This window comes from Carex rostrata, chromosome 11 (assembly GCF_964058835.1).
Source record: "Carex rostrata chromosome 11, lpCarRost1.2, whole genome shotgun sequence".
Classification (NCBI taxonomy): domain Eukaryota; kingdom Viridiplantae; phylum Streptophyta; class Magnoliopsida; order Poales; family Cyperaceae; genus Carex; species Carex rostrata.
In genome coordinates this window covers 1653776-1678087 of record NC_135928.1, presented here as the reverse complement: position 1 = coordinate 1678087, position 24312 = coordinate 1653776, and the positions used below count along the sequence as shown (strand labels likewise).

The 24312-nt window shown below is 34.3% G+C and overlaps 2 protein-coding genes across 4 annotated transcripts; both read left to right on the top strand.

Annotated features, from left to right (window-relative positions):
• Nucleotides 1–4159: 4159 nt before the first annotated feature.
• On the top strand, nucleotides 4160–7027 carry UBC27 (ubiquitin-conjugating enzyme 27). The gene is made up of 5 exons (XM_078311164.1): nucleotides 4160–4514; nucleotides 4962–5010; nucleotides 5256–5415; nucleotides 6166–6255; nucleotides 6724–7027. Exons 1-5 carry the CDS (start codon nucleotides 4331–4333, stop codon nucleotides 6829–6831), a joined length of 591 nt encoding a protein of 196 aa, XP_078167290.1. The 5' UTR covers nucleotides 4160–4330; the 3' UTR covers nucleotides 6832–7027.
• An 8593-nt stretch (nucleotides 7028–15620) lies between these two features.
• Nucleotides 15621–21118, top strand: LOC144562036 (DNA-directed RNA polymerases IV and V subunit 4-like). 3 transcript variants are annotated; one of them, XM_078311163.1, is made up of 10 exons: nucleotides 15621–15827; nucleotides 16375–16449; nucleotides 16943–16996; nucleotides 17278–17385; nucleotides 17539–17650; nucleotides 18374–18451; nucleotides 18895–18928; nucleotides 19016–19084; nucleotides 19303–19393; nucleotides 20911–21118. In XM_078311163.1, exons 1-9 carry the CDS (start codon nucleotides 15755–15757, stop codon nucleotides 19375–19377), a joined length of 678 nt encoding a protein of 225 aa, XP_078167289.1. In that variant the 5' UTR covers nucleotides 15621–15754; the 3' UTR covers nucleotides 19378–19393; nucleotides 20911–21118. The 3 variants fall into 3 exon arrangements, with proteins under 3 accessions (XP_078167289.1, XP_078167287.1, XP_078167288.1); XM_078311161.1 differs by having other exon boundaries at nucleotides 17269–17385; XM_078311162.1 differs by lacking the exon at nucleotides 20911–21118 and adding an exon at nucleotides 20676–20874 and having other exon boundaries at nucleotides 17269–17385.
• The last annotated feature ends 3194 nt before the right edge of the window (nucleotides 21119–24312 follow it).

Genomic DNA, 24312 nt, shown 5'->3' with positions numbered 1-24312 from the left:
TGGTAAAAAGTAAATTAGAAAATTTACAATTTTAAAATAAATTGATTTACTATTCTAATAGATGGGTTAAATAACGGATTAGTGATGCAGGTAATAGAGATTATTATCTTTTTATTACTCATTTATAATCATCATTAAATTTTATACTAACCATTAAAATTATTTTATTATTTTATTATATTATTCATTTATAATTTTGAATTAACCTTTAATATAAGTACAAATGACATATTTGCCCTTTTTTTTGTCAAAATCATGCGTTCTCCTCTGTCAAAACTAAAGGAATTGGATAAATCTATGATACCAAACCAACGCTTGCTTCTCTACCAAGTAATAATGTCAATACAATTTACTTAATCTACATTATTATGTAATAATTAATGTCATTTTTTCTTTGCAAATGAGACTAGATGCAAGTAACTACATTATTATGTAATAATTAATGTCAGGAGGGTAAAAAAATATCGAATCGGATTTAAACCCATTAACTAATTTGATACTCAGATTTAAATATTCATCAAATAACTTATTGTTTACAATGCACTAATTACAATCCGACTACCTTAATATCAATGATATTTAATTAAGTCCCAGTTGAATCACATAGAAAAATCTCCAACTGAAATAAATAAACTAAGAGTGAGAGTGGAATGATTTCTGGAATTTATTAATTATTAATTTGCCATACTCCTTACTCAGTAAACCTCGTTTGATTTCCGTTAAAATTCATGCGTAATTGATTCGCACGAATTTTAAAGTTGTCAGTGTAAATTTTCATATGAATCAAATGATTCTGAAGGAATATTGCTAGTGACCTCTCAGGAAGTTATCATTTTTGTGTTAAAAAAAAGGTAAATAAACTTGTTTTCTGTCATGTGGTAAGAAAGGTATTTACATTCTAGAATAGTATTCTCCGTTAATGCCATCACTTGTATGATTTCATATATAAGAGTAGAATGAGATCTGCATCGTCCGTTATAATCTGGCACAATTTTTAAAGTGAATTTTTTTATAATCTAAATAGATATCGAAATGATTTTAACTCAGTTAAAAGTTATTCTATACAATAAGGTACCTAAGAGGATTCATATATAGTGTTTGGTTGAGCCTTGAGCGTGACTAATTATAATCAGATATTTAAACAGAAAAATGTAGAAATCACCAACGAATAGAAAATGTTAATTCTTAACTCGATCTAATATATCAACTCCTACTTAATTTGAGTAAAAATATTAACAACGTTGTTTTGTTTTGGTTACAGGATAAAAGACTTATCCCTAAATTTCGGATCCATTTACAAACAGGTTGAATTGGGTCATGCGACTTGTTTACTGTTCCTTTTATTTTATTTTATTTTTTGTAAGAATAATTTTGATTTTTTAGCATCCGGAGTTTGATGAGTTATAATTATTAAAATTTAAAAAGCATCATACGAGGATTGAACTTGAGAAATCTACTACGAGATTATTTCCAAAAAAAAATAAAAAATCTACTACGAGACCCATGATATTATTAATTACTCCACCTCATTTTTAGAAAAATGTGACTCCTGACCTGGTGAAATTAACTTTTTTTTTTGGAGTTTATGTTAATTTATCGAAAAAAAATGTTAAAAGGTATGAAAAAATTGCTAAATAAAAAATAAATAAAGAAACAATGTTAGAAAAATGATCAGGTGACGTGATTTGACCAAGTTAGTTTGTATAATATGTCGTAATACGTTATTTTTTATTAAAAAAAAGTACGTCGCACGATACATAAATTATATCATGTAACTAACATGTTGTGACGTGTAGGGGCGGACTCACATGGTCAGGGAAGTAGCTGTCTCCTTAGATTTTGAGTTTTAGTGGAGATCGGGATATTCCGATCAACTTTCCCTCTCCTGAAATTTTTTTTGCCTTATCTGGATATTTGATTTGTAATACAGGTTAAATTTATGGTTAAAATTAAAATAAATTTCTTAAATTATGAATAGTAATTAGATTTGTATGTCAGAGAATCAGAAATTAGAAGTTAAAGTATTGAAAAATATAAGTTAAAATATTATTTTTTTATCGAGTATCTAATTAGTTAATAGATTTAAATTCAATTAGTAATTTATATCCGATATTTTTTTCTTCCAATGAAAATCCTGACCAATCATATTGTATTTATGACATGACTAAACAGATAATAATGTATAACTAATTTATTTCCCTCTCTCTTTAGCTGTTTAGCATTTAGCATTTATGCCGGATGACTTAAGAGATGGCATTCTCACGAGTGGCCGTTACCTTCGTTTTTCTTTCAAGAAAAGGGTTTTGTTATTTTAATTAGATGTATAATTTAAAAGAAATCGACCGATTAATTCGATTTTTAATTTAAATATATTTTTTTTTAAAGAAAAACAGATTCATTAGTTTTGTTTAATACGGCTCCATTCCAAAAGGGTGACGCTATTCTAATAATGAGAGCTTGGCTGGATTTTTTTTTGTCTAAATACCCATTCTATCCTTTCACTCTTTTTCATTAATCTAAGTGTAATTGATAGTTAATAAAAGATGGTTTTCATAACTCTCACGTAATAGTTAATAAAAATGGTAAGAAATGAAACTACTAAAATTATATAATTCATCTAAAGAAAGAGAGAAAATAAATTAATTGTGGGATTTTACTCTACTCTCATATTATGTAGGCACGCTTCACTTAGTCGCATTATAACAACAATATATTGTAAAGAAAGAAAACTTGACCTAATTAATTAAATATGTACCGTCTTTGAACTGAATAAGCGTGCATGTGTGAAACTTTTTCTGCAACCTAATTGGATAAGGATGTGGTATTATCTTGAAATGCATTTAGCTAAGTTAAGATATACGAGAGAAGGCTGTTGAGGAGAGGAAGCCAAAACTTACATGAGTTTGGTTTGCAGTGGGTTTGGTATCAGTGCAGTTGGAAATTTATATCGTATGAGTTAACTCAAAATTTGGGACATGTACATTATAGACATGACATAATTGATCTGAATTCTAATCGAATGGTCCGGATCTGAACTCAAATATTATGTTACCTCAAAGGATGCAGACTTGTATAGTTGGATGCTTAATTAGAGAAACTAAACTTATTATAGAAGCCGCGTACATAAAGATAATCATGATGTATGCAATGTATTTTATGATTCAAACTTCATGCTAAATGCAGATAGAATTTTTTTTCGATTTAAAATAGGTCTAAGTCGCATTTGGGAGTAGGTTTTGTTTAGTTTAAAAAAGTTTTTTCTTTTTTTTCTTTTTCTATGTTTCAAACTCTATAATCAAGATTCAAGAACAGTAAAGAAGCATTATGTATAATTATTTGGTGCTTATGAAATTGATGGTTGGTACTAACATAAAACTGTAAACATAAATTTTATTAGTTTTAAACTATTTAATGAGTATATATTTGGTGACCTGTTTCAATTTGTTGCCTTGATAGTTGATAGTAATTTTCTAAAGCAAATAAAAAAGGGAACATGTGAAATCATTTATTTTGGATCTCTTTAATAGTTACCTATTACCTATTATAAATACAAACCATGTATAGAATATCATTAAATAGGGGTAAATTAGACATCAAGAGGTAAAAGTTTCTCTTAGCTCTCATTAATTTAAATTTTGCTTTCAACACAGCGGCACCCATTCCAAAATTTGTCTTTTTATAATTCGAATTCAGATCACCTGAGGTAACATAATATTTCTGTTTGGATCTGGACCGTCCAATAATAATCCGTACAACTAGTAAAGCGACTCCGCACATTTGGTCTGGATTACGATAGAGTGATCAAACAGAAATATTATGTTACCTCAGAGGATATAGATTATAATCCTACTTCAGAAAGAGAAGAATAACCAAACTCGTCCATTCTGACAGCGCAAAAAGTGCAGTTACCGTTGGTGAAGTTACCCCTTCTCCCACTCACCTCTCTGGCTCCCTCTGAACATCTTGTTTGCGTATCCTCCGAGATATCTCATATTTTGCGTGACCGACGTGTCCGGTGCCTATTCGGGGTAGCGCAGGGGGCAAGTATTATTTTAGCTTTGATATTCGTGCAGAACGCACTTGAACGGTTGAGATTACCCAAAAGGTCGCGCATAATATGAGATAGCTGCTTTCTCTAATCCCCGAGTACCCAATTTTTTTTTTCTCTAATCCCCGAGTACCCAATTCAAGCGCACAAGTAAAAGACATTCTTTTCCTTTATTCCACTCAATAAATCTCCCTTGTCCCTCCCTAGACCTCCTTTTAAAGGCCGCGGTATTCTCAGCCTCTTTCTCTCCGATCCGTGCGCTATTTCGAATCTCCTCCCGCCATGCTGGACTTGTCTCGAGTCCAGAAGGAATTGGTTGAGTGCAACCGGGACAAGCAGATATCTGGTGTGAGCATATCACTGCCAGATGGGTCCCACGATCTGTCGCACCTCACTGGATCGATCTCCGGCCCAGTTTCCTCGCCGTATGAAGGCGGCACTTTCACCATTGACATCCGCCTTCCCAGTAAGTTTTTTTTCCTTCCGAAATTGCAAAATATATTGCTGGATTTTGTAACTGAGCTGGTTTTCTAATGGAACTAGTGTAAATGTGTAATAGGAAATTGTTTGTTCGGACTGGAAACACCAGATCTTGTAGAACTAGGGTTTTGTCCGCTCTAATGGCCAATTTCATATGAGTTGGGAGTCTTCTTTCACCATTCGTACTTCCTGGTACCTTATTCTGTGTTGATTGAGTTTTTATGCTGTATTTTAGGATAAAATGTTCAGATTAAAGATATCATCAACCATTTTGTGCTTTTAGACCATCCTAGATCCTAATTAATAATTTGGTTTATTATATTGTTGCAAAATTTTACTTGGGAAGAGTTGTTGTATTGAATTGGTTTAAAGGAAAAGGAAGCAGAAGAAATAGTGATCAAAACAGTGATTTTATTATTATTATTTTTTTCAGGTGGATATCCTTTTGAGCCTCCCAAAATGCAATTTGTAACGAAAGTATGGTAAGTAATCTATGCCCAGCAAAGCTAGATTTAAGCAGAGATTGTGCACTTTAGTACCCGAATTGTGAAGTTTTAGGGTGGAGTATTTTGTAAGGTCCCAGTGTTCACGCCAATCTTTTTAGACCAAGTACTGGAACTGTTGATATTATTACAAGGATTGCTATATGAATTGATTAAAGTGGGGGCATATGTAAGATACATTTCTTGAACTTTGCTGGACGTGTTCTCTGTCTGTTTTGTAAAAGGCACCCCAACATTAGCAGTCAGAACGGCGCAATATGCTTGGATATCTTGAAGGATCAGTGGAGCCCAGCTCTGACTCTTAAGACAGCACTTCTTTCTCTGCAGGCCCTTCTGTCCGCCCCTGCACCTGACGACCCTCAAGATGCCGTTGTTGCTCAACAGGTCTCTCTCTCTCTCTCTCTCTCTCATATTTGCCTTTCTGGGAAACTGCAAAACAAACCCCCAAGGTTTTCAAGGAAATTCAGGCAAACCATTCCCCTTCCATTGCTTGCCAAAGAGGAAGGACCATTATTTAAATTCCATTTGGGTTTGCCTCATGGGGTTACTTGATCACTATGCTGCATTGATGCTCCAAAAACCTTAAGTTACCTGTAGGCTGTATCAGACAAATATCTGATTTGGATACATGTACAATTATATACAATGTTTATCAGATACGCCACCTGGTGTTTTAACTAGTTGGTTTGATCAATGGATCTGGTCAATGTATGACCTGAGGTGTGCTTGGATTCGGGCACTGGTCACAAGATTCTCAACTAGTGGGTTCCTTTTTATTTTCACCTATATTTTATATATTGATGCCTACTGGAAAATAAAAGTAATTTGCATTTTATTTTTTATCTGTATGTCGTGGACATAAAAAATTACATGCTGAAATATTTATAAAATGTGTCTTGCTTTATTTTATGATAAAATATATATGGGTTTAGGACCACAACACATCCTAATGATTTTAGAAGTTGCCAATCATCGTATTAATACCGTATCAGATACAATACACGTATCTGTATCCATACAATATAGCTTGAGCCTTGAGTGTTATAGTGGGAAAACAAAGTGCAAAATTGAGCCTTCAAATCTTTCATCTCAAGGTCTTTTCATTCAGGTTATATATTTGATTAAACTTTGCAGTACTTGAGGGACTATCCAAAATTTGTGTCAACGGCACGCCACTGGACAGAGGCCTTTGCAAAGATAACCTCTCTTGGAATTGAAGAGAAGGTAAATAATTTAGTGCAATATTTGTACTTCCAGTTCTCCGATGAGTCCAGTACCTACCTGCCTGTACCAGTCCCAGCTAATGTAGTAAAAATTATTTTGTACTTCCTTTTGACTTCTCTAATTGCCTGTATCCTCTTCTGTATCATTCTGGATTTTGATAGATGGGCTTCTTATTTAATTCTTATTTTCGTTTGTGCCAAGTGTCATAGAGTTCAGATATCTGTATACTAAAAGTTTATAAACAAACTTTCGAAGTAAAAGCCTTTCAATTTCTGTTCCATACTGTACCTGAAATTATATCAGTACTGGTGAAATTATATGTTGCTACAGGCCATTATTGTAAATCTATGATCGATTGATACTTGTTTTCTGGAAGAACCCAAGTATATTAGTGCTCGAGGATTTTAATAGGTAAAGAAAAAGTCCCCAACCCCTTCCATTAATAGTAAAATTTGTGTTCATTTGCAGATACAGAGACTCGCGGAAATGGGTTTCCCAGAGGATCTCGTCAGAAGCACATTAAAGAGTGTTAATGGAGATGAAAATCTAGCTCTTGAAAGGCTCTGCTCTGGATGATTCTCTCCTTTCTTTTACTATCTGAAATATCATTAGGTCCTGTTTGTTGAAGTGTAAAAAAAGGGGGGAAAAACAAAGATGAACTGAATGTTTTTGTTGTTGTGCTCTTTGGTGTAATCCATCTTGTGTTAGCCTTTGATGTAGTTCTCAATGCTTCCTGTTTGTGGCTAACTAGTGTTGTTATTCTGTTCTTAGAGAATGTCTTTTGCTCTCTCTTATATTCCATGACCATATTAACTGTTTGCATTTTCATGCAGAGGCTTGCTAATTGTTGCTGGAGAAAATTTTCGCCCCCAGCTTGGGTTGAAACCATATGCAAAATTAATTGTCAACTCTTTGAATTTTGTTTAGATAAGATGAATCCTATACAAATTTGAATCTGCATACAACCCACATTTTTTGTTTAAGCAGATTCAAATTTGAATTTGCAGAGGATTCACATTTTGTCGGTTCGTTGCTCACTGGTTTAACACAGCTTCTATGGGCTAGCGGTTTTGTTACTCACAATTCCATAACAAAGTGTACAGTTGTGCCTGGTGTCACTGCATCCTTTGGATGTTAGTATTAAACCAGTTATGGCGTGAATGCACCACCATGTTACCCAAGGTTTGCAAAACTGGGTGCTGCTTGCAGTACCAATTTAGTCCTGCGTTGGGGCTTGTTTATTTAGAATTTTGTGTTTGCTTCTAGCGATTCAAGTGGCTTAAATTCTTCGAATAGTGGGACACAATTTGAGGCCTGTTTTGCCTCTCATTCATATTTTGTTTATTTCATATTTCTTTTTCTCAATTTTGGCCAATATACAAAGAAATGAAAGGGGACTTGGGTCAAATACTTGGTTTGTGACGGCTCTGTTGTTAAGAAATTGCTGTATCTATCAAAATCAAAATCAAAATCGAAATTGTAATCATTTCACTTTTTATTATTCAATGAAGTTCATGCTTTCGTTTTCATTTCGATAATACATGTATGACTCACTTCTTTTTCTTTTCTTTTTTGTGCTTTGACACTGCCTACTTTCTTTAGGCGTTTGCGCTAAGAAAAGTTGTAAGCATGATCCAAATGTCTTGTTGGATAATAAAAAGCTTAGCAGGTTTGCAAATGGTAGTAGTTTTATTTTTTTTTAGAGGCGGACCACGCTTCGTCAAATCACACAACGCCAATTTGTATTGTTGATTGTACAGATTACACTCATGATGCTTACCAAACTTCTTTCGGTTTCTTTCTCTTCCTTGCTTTTGCAGAAATAATAGTAAATTTATGTGCAGGACATCTGCAACTATTGTAAAATTTCACATAGGCATTTCTTCAAGATAATTTATTTATTTATTTTAAGATCTAATTATCTTAAATTTTAGGCCATCACAGCGTCCATTTTCCATATGCTCTAATTTTCATGAGTTGCATAGGTGTGGATATCAATGTTATATCTAATAAAAATCGAATTTGGAGAAATAATTTTGGAACAAAAATTAGAGTGCCTATAGTGAACTATCAAAACAGTTGTAAAATGTTGATGTAGCTGTTACAATCTAAAAATGTCGAAAAACAATAATTAATTTCGAAAAATATTATATTATAGAGATTTGAAGTAATTGCTAATTTCGAAAAACAATAATTAATCTAAAAATGTCGCATCATTTTGCAGTTGACAATTGTAAGAATGTAAAACTTAAAATTGCAAAACTAATAAATTCGACTGATATTAGAACTAATTGCAGAAATAAAAATAATATGAGATTTATTTGAATGACAATTCTCTAACTTGCTGATTTGGGAAAAAAAAAGGATTATATTTGTAAATTTTAGGGATCATGACACTCTTATGATATGATACGTCTTTTGTGCATGTTTATTTTTTTTAATAATCAAAACAACATTATTTTTTTCCTTTTCAACAGATAAAAATACACAAGTTCAACAGTGTGTATATATCTTCACAGATGCCACTTCTTTTGAATATTCTTTCGGTTAGACATCATCCTCTTGACGTTTAAACACCCCCCATCTTTCCATGTCATCAGATTGACTTGTCAAGCCTCTCTCTGCTCCGTTGACCAAGTCAAAATCAAGGGATTCATGATTCATCCCTCTTTCGGTCTTTCCCTCATCTCTAGGATGCTAGCGGCCAATGACTGAATTTGAAGCCATACCCACGTTCTTCTCATCTTCTTCTTCCATCGGGTGCAAGGGGTTTGTAGGAGGCGGCGTTTTCTCTTCTCGCAATTTTCTCAACCACTAATTCAAAAATTGGCTAATCTTGCTCTAATCTTTATTCTGAGATATAACAAGTATCTAATATTCTAATTCTAATAGCGTGCATTAACCGTACGGTATGAGGAAAGGTATAAACCCTAATCACAAGGTTTGCTCTTGAGGTCGAAGGCGAATTTTCGATCGATGCAATGGAGAAAGGCGGAAAGAGGTATGCTGGGAAGGGAAGAACCCCCTTTAAAGTGGTAGCTTCAAAGCATGGTTTGTGCTTCTTTTTCTTTGATTTATTTTTCATTTTCTCCTGACATGTAGAAACTGACTTCATGCAATGTCGATGTGGTGAATTCAGCTAGATTAATATAGGTCATTTGGGGGGTTGATCTCTGTTTTGGGAGATTGATTTCCTTTTTTTATTTTTATAATTCATCGATTTGTAAATTGGTAAGTACAGTTAATAGTTGTTTCGCTCCAATATGAGTTTCATATTTTTAATTGCATTCTTTGTTTCAAAGGTAGATGGGTCAATTTAGGAGCATAGTTCACTGAGTCTATTTTTTTTTTCCTGCAAGCTGGTAAAGACAGTGAAAAGTTATACTACTGTTCCGCATGTAAAATTAGAAATAGAATAATTTATTTTCTTCCTCGGGACTTCCAATTCGTACCCGACCATACCCGACTACCCGATACCCGTATTTAATTCAAAATTTAAAAACCCAAATTCAAATTTCATTTCACACCCCACCCGGTGCCATCCCATCCGGACCCACCCGAACCGGACCGGACCGAACAGATGGGATGTTTTTTTTTTCCTGTTATTCTTTAAAAATTTAAAAATTAAAAATTTAAATTTTATCCCTCCAATCAAAATTTCTTTAAATACCTCTCTTCCTCCCTTCATTTTCACATCTCCATCTCAATTCTCATTCTCTCATTCTCTTAATCTAAATTTCTATTATTCTCAAATTTTAAATTTATTGTTAAAAAAATATATAGTTGTACATTTAATTCCTTCTACAAATACGCAAACGAAATTACGAAGGTATCGAAATTATGAAGTTCAGGACCTCCCGCAAGATTTTTCCTTGATATTTAAAGGTTATATTTATTTCATGTTAGATTAATTTATTTTTGTAGAGTAAATTTAGTTTATGTAGATTTATTGGATGTTAAGTAATTAGGTATTTAGATTTGTTAGATTTATTTTATGTTAGATTTGTTAAATTTGTTAAGTAATTAGATTTGTTAGATTTATTGAATATGTTAGATTTATTTAGTTTATGTTAGATTTGTTAGATGTAAAGTAATTAAATTTTTTTTGATGCTAGATTTTATTTTTGAAATTCGGATTTATTTTTCATAGGTTTAAAAAATATGTTATATTTATTTTTGAAAACATGTGAAGTAATTAGATTTGTTTTGAATAGGTTAGATCTTTTTTTTAAAATGTAGATATATTTTGAATAGGTTAGATTTATTTTTAAATAGGTTAGATTTAATTTTGAAAATGTTAGATTTATTTTTAAATAGATCAGATTTATTTTCTGTTTTTTAAATTTTGTTTTCAAAATTTGTTTTTATTTCTGTTTTTTAATTTCTGTTTTTTAGATTTACTTTTAAATATGTTAGATTTATTTTCTGTTTTTTAAATTCTGTTTTTTAAATTCTGTTTTTTTTTATTTCTGTTTTTTAATTTCTGTTTTTTTAATTTATTTTTGTAAATGTTAGATTTATTTTGAATATGTTAGATTTATTTTTAAAAATGTTAGATTTATTTTGAATAGGTTAGATTTATTTTTGTAAATGTTAGATTTATTTTTAAATAGGTTAGATTTATTTTTGAAAATGTTAGATTTATTTTTAAATAGATTAGATTTATTTTCTGTTTTTTAAATTTTGTTTTTTAAATTTTGTTTTTTTATTTCTGTTTTTTAATTTGTGTTTTTTAATTTGTGTTTTTTAAATTCTGTTTTTTAATTTCTGTTTTTTAATTTCTGTTTTTTAGATTTATTTTTGTAAATGTTAGATTTATTTTTGAAAATGTTAGATTTATTTTTAAATAGATTAGATTTATTTTTTTGAATAGGTTTAAAATATGACAACTCCTCATCGCGACTCGGATGAAGATTTTGCCTCGAGATTGTCGGCCTCACTTTTTGGCCCTGATATGCCACGATCTAATTATCCACAAAATTATCCGCCTAATTATCTTGATAGTTCTTCCTCCCAAATGCCACCACCTAATTATCCACTAAATTATCCACAAGATTATCAAAGAAGGGACCAAATGCTCCAAACAAATTATCAACAACCCCCACAAATGAGTGCACCGCCACCATATTATACTTCAAACGATCCAAACGTATTCATTCCACAAGAATCACTTCAACCGACACCACCGTATACATATGGAGGCATGGGCTCTTCTTCTGTAGCATCGAGTCAATTCACTGACACTGCCCCTACAGGAGGTCCTCCTTCGACAGCTGAACCTGAAATTCAAGAAGAAGTTGTGGCTCCTTCGACAAGTAGACCCCGAAAAGCACCAGCATGAAAGAAGACTAAAAGAGAAAGAGTTCCTCCCGAATACAATCAATCGTGGGCGAGATTTTATGATATTACCAGAGATAAAAAAGGTATTATGCACATTCTAGATTGTAAGGTAAAAGGTTGCAAAAAAACTTTTGAGTATAAACAAGCTAGTGGTATGACTAGTTTTAAGAGACATTCCGAAATGCATGAAAGAAAGGGTGGGGAACCAAGTGAAGATGCTGAACCGAGACAAATCCAAACCCTTATTAATGCGGATGGTACCAGAACCAACCCAAAATTCGATGAATAAAAAATGCTTAGTGAATTGGCCTGGTACATTACCCATAAAGAACAACCAATAAGTATGTGTAGTTGCATGAGTTTTTCCCGGTTATGCATTCGAGGGTTAGGCCAACCAATGTACAAGAGGATGCATCATAAAAAGATGGTTGGTGAAATAAAAAAACAGTTTCTCTCTAAAAAAGATGATCTTAAAGCTCTATTTGCATACCAAAACAATAAGGTCTCAATGACATCCGATATATGGACTGCCGGTAAACATGGACTTGGGTACTCTTGTGTTACCGGGCATTGGATCGATGATCATTGGTTATTACAAAAAAAGATATTAAGTTTTGGAGTGTTAGATTCCCCGCACACTGCAAATGTAATTTTCAAATACATTATTTCCGTTTTAGAAGAATATAACCTTAAGAGGGATATGGCTAACAAGGTTTTTTCTATCTCATTCGATAATGCGAGCAACAACATAGCTTCCATTGAGATTTTTAAACGGTCACTAAACCCGATCATGAATGGTGAAATGTTTCACCAAAAGTGTGCCTGCCACATACTTAATCTCGTCGTGAAGGCGGGTCTTAAAACAGAAGCCGTAAAACTATTGATAATTAAATTTAAAAATGCTCTCAAACACGTTGTTTCAAACCAAGAAAGAAAACAACAGTTTGGGTCTCTGTGTGTCCAATATGGACTTGACAAGTTGAAAGTACCTTGGGATATAGATACCCGTTGGAACTCTACCTATAGGTTATTGAACCGATGCATTCCTTACAAAGCTGTCATAGGGGAGTTTTTGAGAAGCTCCACCCCCGAGGCACTACAATTGGAACTCACCGACGGAGAATAGGAGCAACTACAAATGCTATGCAATTTTCTTGGAACCTTTTTTTTCAGCAACCGTACAACTATCCTGCTCATACTCACCGACGTCATTTCTGTTGCTCAGACATCTCTATGACATATCCAAGGTGTATTGTCATTTGGAACAAGCTGAAATCCACGATAAATCTCTCACGCCAATCGTAGATGCCATGAAATAAAAGTTTCTAAAATATTGGGAAGATGTACCGCTCGTCACGATTATCGCGAACTGCCTCAACCCGGCATATAAGAAGTTTTACACGATCAAAGTAATTCAAAGATACAAAGATAATCTATGTTTAGACAATACCAGGGTGGAGGCATACGTGGATTCGAAGTTCGAAGAGATGTTTAACATATACAACTCAAGAATGAGTGCCCACCAAAACCCGTCTTTGTCCCGTGCCACCCCTAGGTATGAATATAAATATACATGTGTTTTTTAATCTTTATCATTTATAATATATTAATATATACATTATTTGTCCACTAATTTTTAAATTGTTTTTAATAGTTTCACTTCCAGGAGCACTAGCAGTGGTGATTTGTTAGCAGATTTTCAGTCGGAGATCGAACCACAAACAACAAGCGAGATAGTGACCTATGTATCGATGATGAACGAAAGTGAACATGGACTTGACGTCATGGCATGGTGGAGGAGGCATCAAAGGGCCTTTCCAACGCTGGCGATGATAGCCTGCGACGTATTTGCTGTGCCCGTGTCAACGGTCCCTTCTGAAAGTTGTTTTAGTTCGGCGAATAGGATCCTCTCCGATAAACGCAGTAAGTTGGGTCTACATGTTTTTGAGAGACTTGTGTGCTTGAAAGATTGGATTCAAGCTGAAGTACGCAGACAACATGTGCCTGAAGCATCATCATCCGAAGTCGACACTGAAGAAAGTGGTACCGAGGCGCGGCACCAGGCTAATTCGGATTCAGACGGTGCAGAAGAGAGCGAAGAATGGTATAGGAATAAGAACTTCTAGATAGGTAGTATCGGTATAAATTTCTAACCTCTTTTAATATTTATGGTTATTTTTTAAATTATAAATTTCTAAACATTTCAATTAGTTTTTAAATTATTCATTTTAAAGAAGAATTACTAACAAAAAAAAAAGTTAGAACTCCGCCTATGTTATTTTACATAGCCGGTCCCAAGTCCGGAATAAAGGAGGAGTGTAACTTTTATTTTTTATTCTATTGTTTTAAAATAATTCATAATTATTTTTAAAGTAATTGATTTAAGAAATTTTTAATTTATATTTTATTGTTTTAAAGTAATTGATTTAAGATATTTTTTATTATATTCTATTTAACCTATTGAAAATAAATGAACGTTTAGAAAATATATTATCAATTTAAAATGTAAACTAAAAATTTCGAGATATAAATAAATTATGAAACTATATAATTAGAATGAGAATTTGAAAATAAAATGACTCGTGTAAAGAAATAAATAAATACATTTGTACTTAGCCGAATAAACATACAAATTTTGGCAAGAATAATTTATATATATAAGTTACAAATTTTATTTATTTAGGAATTATAAAGATGTGACTTGATAATTTTATGTATATATATACACACACTATTTGATATTGAACTATTCAGATTTTAAAAGTCGAATTATAAACACGTAATAACATTTATACGACACTGTTAAAAAAGAAAAACAGCAAAAAAACAGCAAAAAAAAAACAGAAGAAAAAACAGAAAAAAAATAGCAAAAAAAAACAGGAAAAAAAAACAGATCGGACTGGACCTACCCGAGTCATTTTATGTATATATATATATATATATATATACACTAATACACACTATTTGATATTGAAGTATTGAACTATTTAAATTGTTAAAAAAAAAAAAAACAGAAAAAAAAAAACCCGGACCGCCCGCCCCCTGTACCTGGATTGCCCTACCTGTTAAGGGTACAACGGGCACTTGTATAGGACGGGTAGGGTATGGTTTTAAAAAAAAAATACCCGAGATACCCGTGCCCGTATACCCTAGTACCCGTCATACCCGTGCCTAGTGGTTTGCTAACGGGTTACCCGTGACCCGTTAGGGGTAACGGGTAGGGCGGGTAGACGGGTAGGACGGGTACGGGTAGACGGGTAGTTTTCCCAAAACCTCTACCCTACCCATTTATTACCCGTACCCGTTGCGGGTTGACGGGTACGGGCGGGTTTTTTTTTTTTTTTTTCTTTTCTGTTTTTTTCTGAATTTTTATGCTTTGAGATTCGTGCCAAGTTAAAGGACATATCCCGGATGGAGTTTAGATATAGGGGTCCGTTTTGAGATTCATGCCAAATTAAAATTGATGACTCAGATCTCATTCTACTCAGTAAGGTATTGCACTGGATCTGAATTCTATAGGGGTGCCGCCAAAAAAATTTTGAAATTCAAATTTTGTAACGGGTCAGGTACGGGTAGACGGGTACGGGTAGGCGGGTACGGGTTGGCGGGTAGACGGGTACGGGTACAACGGGTTTTTTTCAAAATTATGTTGTCCGGTCCGTTTATTACCCGTACCCGTCTACCCGTTTGTACCCGGGCAACGGATACGGATACCACGGGTAACGGGTACGGGCCGGGCAAAACGGGTTCAACCCCTAACGGGTTTAGCAAACCACTACCCGTGCCCGAGGCGTGTCCGTGTCCGTGCCCGGGTATACCCGGACCGCGCGGTCCTGCCCGCCCGTCCCAACACTAAATGCAACTATGCGAGTCCTTTACTATTATGTATAAAAAAAATAAAAAAAATTGCGACCTAACCTAGACCTAAACCCGACGCGCGACCTCCTTCTCTGGCGACGCGCCATCGTAAACCCTAGACAAACGAGAGGGAAGAGCGGAGGCGACGTAAACCCAGTCCCTGCACTCATCCCCGCGTCGCGCGGGCCATTCTTTCCTACCGCCTCTGCCTCCGCTCAATAAAATTCGCCATCGCCTCCGCTCTTCCTCTCCTTCCACTCTCCCCGCTCTCAAGGTCGAAGGCGAATCTTCGATCAGTGCAATGGAGAAAGGCGGAAAGGGTCATCCTGCTGGGAAGGGGAAAACCCCCTTTAAAGTGGTAGCTTCGAAGCGTGGTTTGTGCTTCTTTTTTTATTTCTTTTTCATTTTCTCCTGGCATGTATAAACCGACTTCGTGCAATGTCAATGTGGTGCATTCAGTTAGATATACAGGTCGCTCAGAGGGGTTTGATCTCCGTTTTGGGAGATTGATTTCTTTCTTTTTTTTCTTTAATCTTTTTTGTGAGCCGGTTTAAGTACTGTACGTTCTATTATTCATCGTTTGCAAATTGATCAGTGCAGTTAATAGTTGTTTCGCTCCAATATGAATTTCATATTTTCAATTGCATTTTTTGTTTCAAAGGCAGATGAGTCAATTTTTTCTGGAAGTTCACTGGGTCTATTTTTTGGTTTTTTTTTTCTGGAAGCTGGTGAAGACAACAAAAAGATATACTAGTGTTCAGCATGCAAAATTAGAAATAGAATAAATTATTTTCTTCCTACAAATTCAGTCGGGACTTTAAATTTGTTATAATACACTGTTCAGAGGGCTAGTTAAGCTTAGTCAATTTAGGAATATGAGTTATGTATAAAGGATAAATTATCTTTATCATGCTTAAACAGGGCCTTCAAGTGGAAGAGAGAGAGAGCCAGTGAATGCATCACCTGTCGAGATAGACTCAGATTCTGACTCCGAAGGTACATTTATCTCGCATGTATTTGTCTGTTTCCTGTTTATTACTACAAGAAAAAAAAGATTCCTCTTATACTAGCTCATAGGGTTCTCTGTAAAGACCTTGATATTGCTAGTTATAGTTGCAATACTGCTTGGATGATTAGGGAACTGCTCTTTTTCTCTCTGTTCTTTCCTTTTGTTGGTGTGCAACTTGTTGATACTGCTAGGAGTGAGTTGTGGCTGAATGAGGTGAAACTGAGTTGAATGCAACATGGTTGTACAATTGAGGGTTAATTACATAAAGTTACTTTAAAATTGAGGCTTGGTTGCACAATTTAAGCTCTATTAGGACATAATGGAGGAGGTATTGAGCCTAATTTTGGTCTAATTGAGGTTGAAAAACAATATTTTACTGTATCTGATGTTGTTGCCGGTCGAACTTGTAATGCTTGTTTTAGAATACGTTATTCATTATGTACTATTAAGAAAGCAATTGTGTTTTCTTTCATTTGATAGGTTTTATCGAAGAGATTGATTTCTCTAAATCAAATGGAAAATTGTCTTTGAAAGGTATTAGTTTTATCTAATTTGAATTTGTCTTATTTGTATGCTAAACTAATGTGTCTGGTAAGCTAAAGTATGGTCCAGTCATTGCCAGTGCTATTTGTAACTTGTAACAAGGCCAAAATTATGCCAAATTAACCTCACTTAAGTGTAAAACAAGCTTGAATGATGCGTTTTGGTCCTCCATTAATTCCAATTTTGCACAGGTCATACAATTGTACCTTAATTTAGCTCTGTTACTCTTACTGTGCAACTAAACATAATATAAACTGTACAAGGAACATCAGGAAAAGATGGTAAGGGGTTTAGTTCTGGAAAGGCTGGTGGAAAGGGGGGCGTCTATTCATCTTCTAAAAAACCTCCGAAAAGAGACACTGATGTAAAGCTCCAACTGGGTAAGTTCTGATATCTCGTTGTTACTATTAAATCTAGTTCTTAATTACAATATCTTTATCATTATTTATTGATTCTAGTGGATGTAGCAAATACTGTACATTATTAATATTAGCTCATCTTTGTTTAAAAAAGATATGAATTTTTTCTTACAGAGACTCCTAGTGGAGCCAGGGTGGTTATGGATTGTGAGGCGGCTGATATACTTCAACAAATACAAGAGCAGATGGTTATCTTGTCAGAGGACCCCACAATAAAATTCCCTCTGTATGTATCCCTTTTCTTGAGCCAGCATTTTACCATATTTGAAAATATGACTGAACTGTCCAAACTAACCTTTTGAGTTGAACATGAACATAAAATTGCCATTAGTTGTTGTTATGCTAACTGTACTAATCTTTTACTCAAAGAATTGATATGACTTGGAACCCAAATTTAAATCTGTTTGGCTTGATGTTGGTTTAATTTGGTCATGGGAGCAAAAATATCATATTAGAACTGAAGTTACATTATGTCTCTCAGATATTGGGTCTTTTAAATATGATATTGTTTGATATTGTTTCTAAATATGATAATTGGTCATTGATATTGCTAAAGGTCCTTTTAGTATTTGTTTTGGGCCAAACCACAATGTAGATTTCTATCTCTACATCTCATTGGCCCTTATTCCAGGCTTAAATTGCTGATTCTTAGTTGGAGCGTGAGAAATATTCAATGTTCCTTTGCTTGTTTGCTTTCTTTTTGTTTGAAAATTGCCATATTTTGATACCCACCTTTTAAAATAGCTGTCAACCTTTTGCCCCTACTACCTTTGTATCTGTATTTTTTAGAAGCAAAGTGTTGTTCTACTTATTTTATGATGTTGTTGCAAATGCCCAAGTTTGCCCATACAATAACATTACACAGAGCCATACCTTTTAAACTATGGTCCTACATAAAGTACTTCAAATTAAAATAGTGGCTGACAACATTATCTTAAATTTTTAACAGGTCATTTGACAAGGCATACCAATACACTAAAGAGGGAAAACAGTATAGTGACACAAAATCTGTCAAAGATGTGCTGGAGTATCCTTGTCCTTGTCATGATTCACTATTTTTATTTTATTGGAAAAGTAGAAAATTTACATATATTCTGTGTAATAAGGTATCAAAAATTCCATATATCCTCACCTCTTTTTTAATAAAAGAATTATCATCATCTCTTCTACTAGTTGAGATGAAGTCTCAAGAGGTCGTTTAGTTATTTTGAATATAATGCGGGTACTAGCTAGTTACTCTCATTTTGCAAGGGTATATGGGAGATTTGAACCTGCAATGATGCAGAATTGAACCTCCCTCTAGATTTACACATCTGGATCATTTTATATTAACCTCCCTCTAATGCCGCTGCCTCCTCCTTCCTACCTTGTCACCCTCAGTTTACACCTCTGTATCATTTTATATATCAATAATAAGTCATTACTGCAAAATTAATACCCCGTTGTGTAATCCTTTAACTTGAAGCTTAGGTCTCTTAAGAACTGTGGGGTCAATGATGGCGAGGTGAGTTCTGCATCCTAATATCCTTCTTTCCTATTTTAGTGTATGTATTAATTAGTTAACTTCTTTTTTCTTTTGGGATGAATGCAGATATGCATGATTGCAAATAGTGGGCCTGAGACTATGGAGGAGGTTTATGCTCTTATACCCTCACTCAAGGTACTCTCTCTTAATGAATGTATTTGTTTTGATGTCATTCTGTATCTTCATGGCTAAGTAACCCTAAAATAGCTTGTATAATGTATGTACTGTTACCTAAGTGGATTGATATTTTACTGAAATCGAAGGGGGAATTTTCTGGATAAAACACGAGGAAAAAGATGTCCTACTATTGATTGTATATATAAAAAAAATTTACTGCTTTGTTGCTTGAATAGGAAAACAGATACGAAAATGAAGAGCCTATCAAGGAGGCTCTTTCTAATCTCTCTAAGGTCAAGCTTCCCAAGTAAAGCACCTCCACTTTCAGTAAGTTCACCTTTCTGTTCTTTGGTAAAGTTTATTACTGTTATTATTTTTGTTTGGACTTTGGAAAGGATTTCATGTGGGGACTAAAGGCTTAGTTGTTGTTTGGAAAGGATTTAATGTATGAAGCCCACAAAACGTCGATACATCTTATGCATCCTACGTGCTTATATGATATATATATATATATATAGGGCACGGCTAAATTGCTGCCGGCAGCATTTCAGCGAAGGTGCTGCCGGGGCAATATCGTAATTTGTGATGTTCAAACAAATCCCAAAAGTTAGATGTTTAATCTACATTAAAATCTACTTGGAGACCAAATTTTACATTTTTTGGAATTTTTTTACTATTTATTAAGCCACTTTGAAAATCGCTGATCCAACAGTGGCTTAACAAAACAGTAAAATCAGAAGCCACCGTTGGATCAGTTGTTTTCAAAGTGACTTAATAAATAGTAAAAAAATTCAGAAAAATGTAAAATTTGGTCTCTAAGCACAATTTAATATGGAGAACAACTTGAACGGTTCGGATCGACGTTTTAAACTTTAAAAATTGAAAAACGAATTGGTAGCACCAAAGCTCAGGAACTACCACTTTGATCTTAGCCAACCACTATATATATAGAGAGAGAGAGATAGGCTAATGTGCTTCCATAAGCACTTGGCCCGAAGTGCTGCCACCCCATTTTCGATTTTTCAAAATCCAAACAGTCGATCCGAACCGTTCATCTTGTTCTCCATATTAATATCTGCTTGGAGACCAAATTTTACATTTTTTGGAATTTTTTTGCTATTTATTAAGCCACTTTGAAAATCGCTGATCCAACGGTGAACCCCTGATTTTACTGTTTGGCAAGCCACCGTTGGATCAGCGATTTTCAAAGTGGTTTGATAAATAGCAAAAAAATTCCAAAAACTGTAAAATTTGGTCTCCAAGCAGATATTAATATGGAGAACAAGATGAATGGTTCGGATCGACTGTTTGGATTTTGAAAAATCGAAAATGGAGTGGCAGCACTTCGGGCCAAGTGCTTATGGAAGCACATTAGCCTATCTCTATATATATATATATATATATTACTTTCAAAGCAGTACAAGTGATATTTGACATTTTGCATAGTGCTTGAAATCATGCCTTGAAATGTTTCTAATAGGCCTAGTCCCTATTTTTTTTTTTTTTTTTTTTTGTTTAACCTCTGCTTCTTGTACATGTCAAAATCAGTTGTGATTGCCAATGGTACCAGCATTTTTTGTTTTATATAAATGAAATTTCAATGTTTTAGTGATTAAGCCCAGATGCAATTAAACATGAGGAAGCCAGGAAAAGACCATTTTATGAAAGGAGAATTATCTTAGAGTGCAACATCTATTAAATGGGTGATATTTGTTATGTATAGGCTTATATATATACAGTAACTACCAAAATAATATTTTAATTGCTGGTTCAAGTGCCATTTATTTTTGATAGAATTCAATTACCTATTTATAGACCCTACTACTCTCTTTGATAATTTGCAGCATCTGTTAAAAGAAAAATTAGAGCTTGTCAATCGAAAGTAGGTTCTTTGTCTTTCGTGAAGTGGAGAAAAATTAGAGTACATGAACAGGATTTCTTTTGTTGTTGTTTATGTTATATATGTGTATATCTTTCTTGATTTTTCTCTTTAACTGAATCTGTCTGTAGTACTTGGTAGCTTTGTTATTTGTAGTCCTGGTTGCTTGTGAACAATACAAGCTTGCTGTTATGACGAAGCCATATCTCGTTATCTTACAAAAATTTAGAAGAGATCTTTTGTGTCTATTTAGTCAGACCCTTAATTTCCAGAATTAGGCCGAAACTCAAGTGTAATCTGATATAACCAATTGGGCCGAAAAGGATTACCTATCAGAAACTAAACTGTAATTTATTATCTGAAGCATTAGCTATAATTAGCTATCAGAATTGGGCCGAAAAGGATTATATTTGTAAATTTTAGGGATGATGACGTTCTTATGATATGATTCATTGATACGTCTTTTGTGCATGTTAATTTTTTTAATAATCAAAAGGAAATTCCTTTTTTACCTTTTCAACGGATAAAAAATTAAAAATACACAAGTTCAAGTGTTCAACAGTGTGTATATATCTTCACAGAGGCCACTTCTTTCGAATATTCTTTCGGTCAGACATCTCCTCTGACGTTTAAACAACCCCCATCTTTCCATGTCATCAGATTGACCGGTCAAGCCTCTCTCTGCTCCGTTGACCAAGTCAAAATCAAGGGATTCATGATTCATCCCTCTTTCGGTCTTTCCCTCATCTCTAGGATGCTAGCGGCCAGTGACTGAATTTGAAGCCATACCCACGTTCTTCTCATCTTCTTCTTCCATCGGGTGCAAGGGGTTTGTAGGAGGCGGCGTTTTCTCTTCTCTCAATTTTCTCAACCACTAATTCAAAAATTGGCTAGTCTTGCACTAATCTTTATTCTGAGATATAACAAGTATCTAATATTCTAATTCTAATAGCGTGCATTAACCGTACTGTATGTGGAGAGGTATAAACCCTAATCACAAGGTTTGCTCTCGAGGTCGAAGGCGAATTTTCGATCGGTGCAATGGTGAAAGGCGGAAAGGGGTATGCTGGGAAGGGAAGAACCCCCTTTAAAGTGGTAGCTTCGAAGCATGGTTTGTGCTTCTTTTTCTTTGATTTCTTTTTCATTTTCTCCTGGCATGTAGAAACTGACTTCGTGCAATGTCGATGTGGTGAATTCAGCTAGATTAATATAGGTCACTTGAGGGGGTTGATCTCTGTTTTGGGAGATTGATTTCCTTCTTTCTTTTTCTATAATTCATCGATTTGTAAATTGGTAAGTATAGTTAATAGTTGTTTCGCTCCAATATGGGTTTCATATTTTTAATTGCATTTTTTGTTTCAAAGGCAGATGTGTCAATTTAGGGGTATAGTTCACTGAGTCTATTTTTTTTTCCTGCAAGCTGGTAAAGACAGTGAAAAGTTCTACTACTGTTCCGCATGCAAAATTAGAAATATAATAATTTATTTTCTTCCTCGGGACTTCCAATTCGTTATACTACACTGTTCAGAGGACTAGTTAAGCTTAGTCAATTTAGGGGTTGTTTTTTTTTTTGAAATACATTGACAGCGGCTGTCAATGGCACAAGTTCAACAGTGTGTATATATCTTCACAGAGTCCACTTCTTTCGAATATTCTTTCGGCCAGACATCATCCTCTTGACGTTTAAACACCCGCCATCTTTCCATGTCATCAGATTGACCTGTCAAGCCTCTCTCTGCTCCGTTGATTAAGTAAAAATCAAGGAATTCATGATTCATCCCTCTTTCGGTCTTTCCCTCATCTCTAGGATGCTAGCGGCCAGTGACTGAATTTGAAGCCATACCCACGTTCTTCTCATCTTCTTCTTCCATCGGGTGCAAGGGGTTTGTAGGAGGCGGCGTTTTCTCTTCTCCCAATTTTCTCCGTTGTTTTCCTTTTTAACCCATTTTACATCGCTCGCAATTTTACTTTTCCTTCGGCGGGCTGGGGCAGAAGACGTTCTCTTCATTCCAAATGGGCACGGTGTTGATGAACCAGGTTCAGCCTATATAATAAACAAGGGCCCAATCCGCTTTTGTCTTTTTATTTTAGTAGGCCCGTTCCTTATCATTCTTTCCTTCGGTCTAGCTTTTTCTCCTTTTCCTTTCGCCAGCCTATTTCTCTTCCTTTTTTTTCTTCGCCTCAAAGCGCTATTTCCATTTTCCTTTATTTTTGGGCCCTAGCTACTTTTAAGCCAGCTCTGTTTCCCTTTTTTCTTCATTTACTTTGATAATGGCAGCCTCCAAGTTTCTCTTTTCTGATTTGTCTTTTCTCTTTTAAATTGTTTTCTTTCTTTCTTTTTATTTATGTTTTTTTTTTATTTTCTTCTTTCTTTCTCTTCTCTTTTAGGGATCGACGGTTTCATAACTATTTTATAATAAATTAGGACGTGAAAGTCAAGCTAGTCTTTTAGAGAATTGACCTCTTAGAAAATTTAAAAGACATATATTCCTGTCAAATTGCATAAATATGATACAAGTATTGTATTATGATAAAATTATTGCAATACAAGGATTTTCAAAATTGTGTGTGTGTGTGAGAGAGAGAGAGAGAAAGAGAGAGAGAGTTTTATTATTATAGTGGAGTTTCGAAAGTTTGCCTCTATAATGATTTTTTTCTCTTAAGTGTCGACGAATCAAACAGTTCACATCACTTTTATTTCTCAATTTTATGGTATCTAGTGGTTCAAAAATGCTCTAGTCGTTCTAGTGTGGACACACGTCAGCGTAGCAGTAACTCAACGGGCCTCAATACGTGTGACGTTGCATATTCGGCTCAATTTAATACGCCACATTAGTTGTAATTTGTGTTGTGTTCATCTCTGTTGATATGTCAGTTGTTTATTTCACATCTGGTACATAGTCGAGTACAAAGCTGGTGCAATAGTAATTTTTTTCAAATTTTTTTTATAAATCTAAAATGTAATCCCATGATCGATTTTCTGGAGTGGAGACTGAAGAGTTGTATTTACCAGTTACCACCCCTCTCTCGGTCTCCCCCCAATCTTTTCTTGATCTCAATTAGTTTTTTTTTTTTTCATCTTTGGTAATTAAAATATTTCTTTCTAAAACGCTGATTCTCTGATTTGTAGTGTGTATAACCTCCTCTCTGTTTTTTTATCGGTTACACATTTTGACAGTTTTTAATTTATGTAAAGCATAGATAATAGAGTGAAAACTGAAAACTATATACTGTGTACTTTGTATGAAGTAAAAAATGCCCGGTCAAAATATATCCTCCTTTATCTTTCAAATTTTAAGAAAGAGTTTCGTCGAATCAACGTATTGTCATAATTGATGATGATCATTAAATTGTTTTCTTTTTCTTT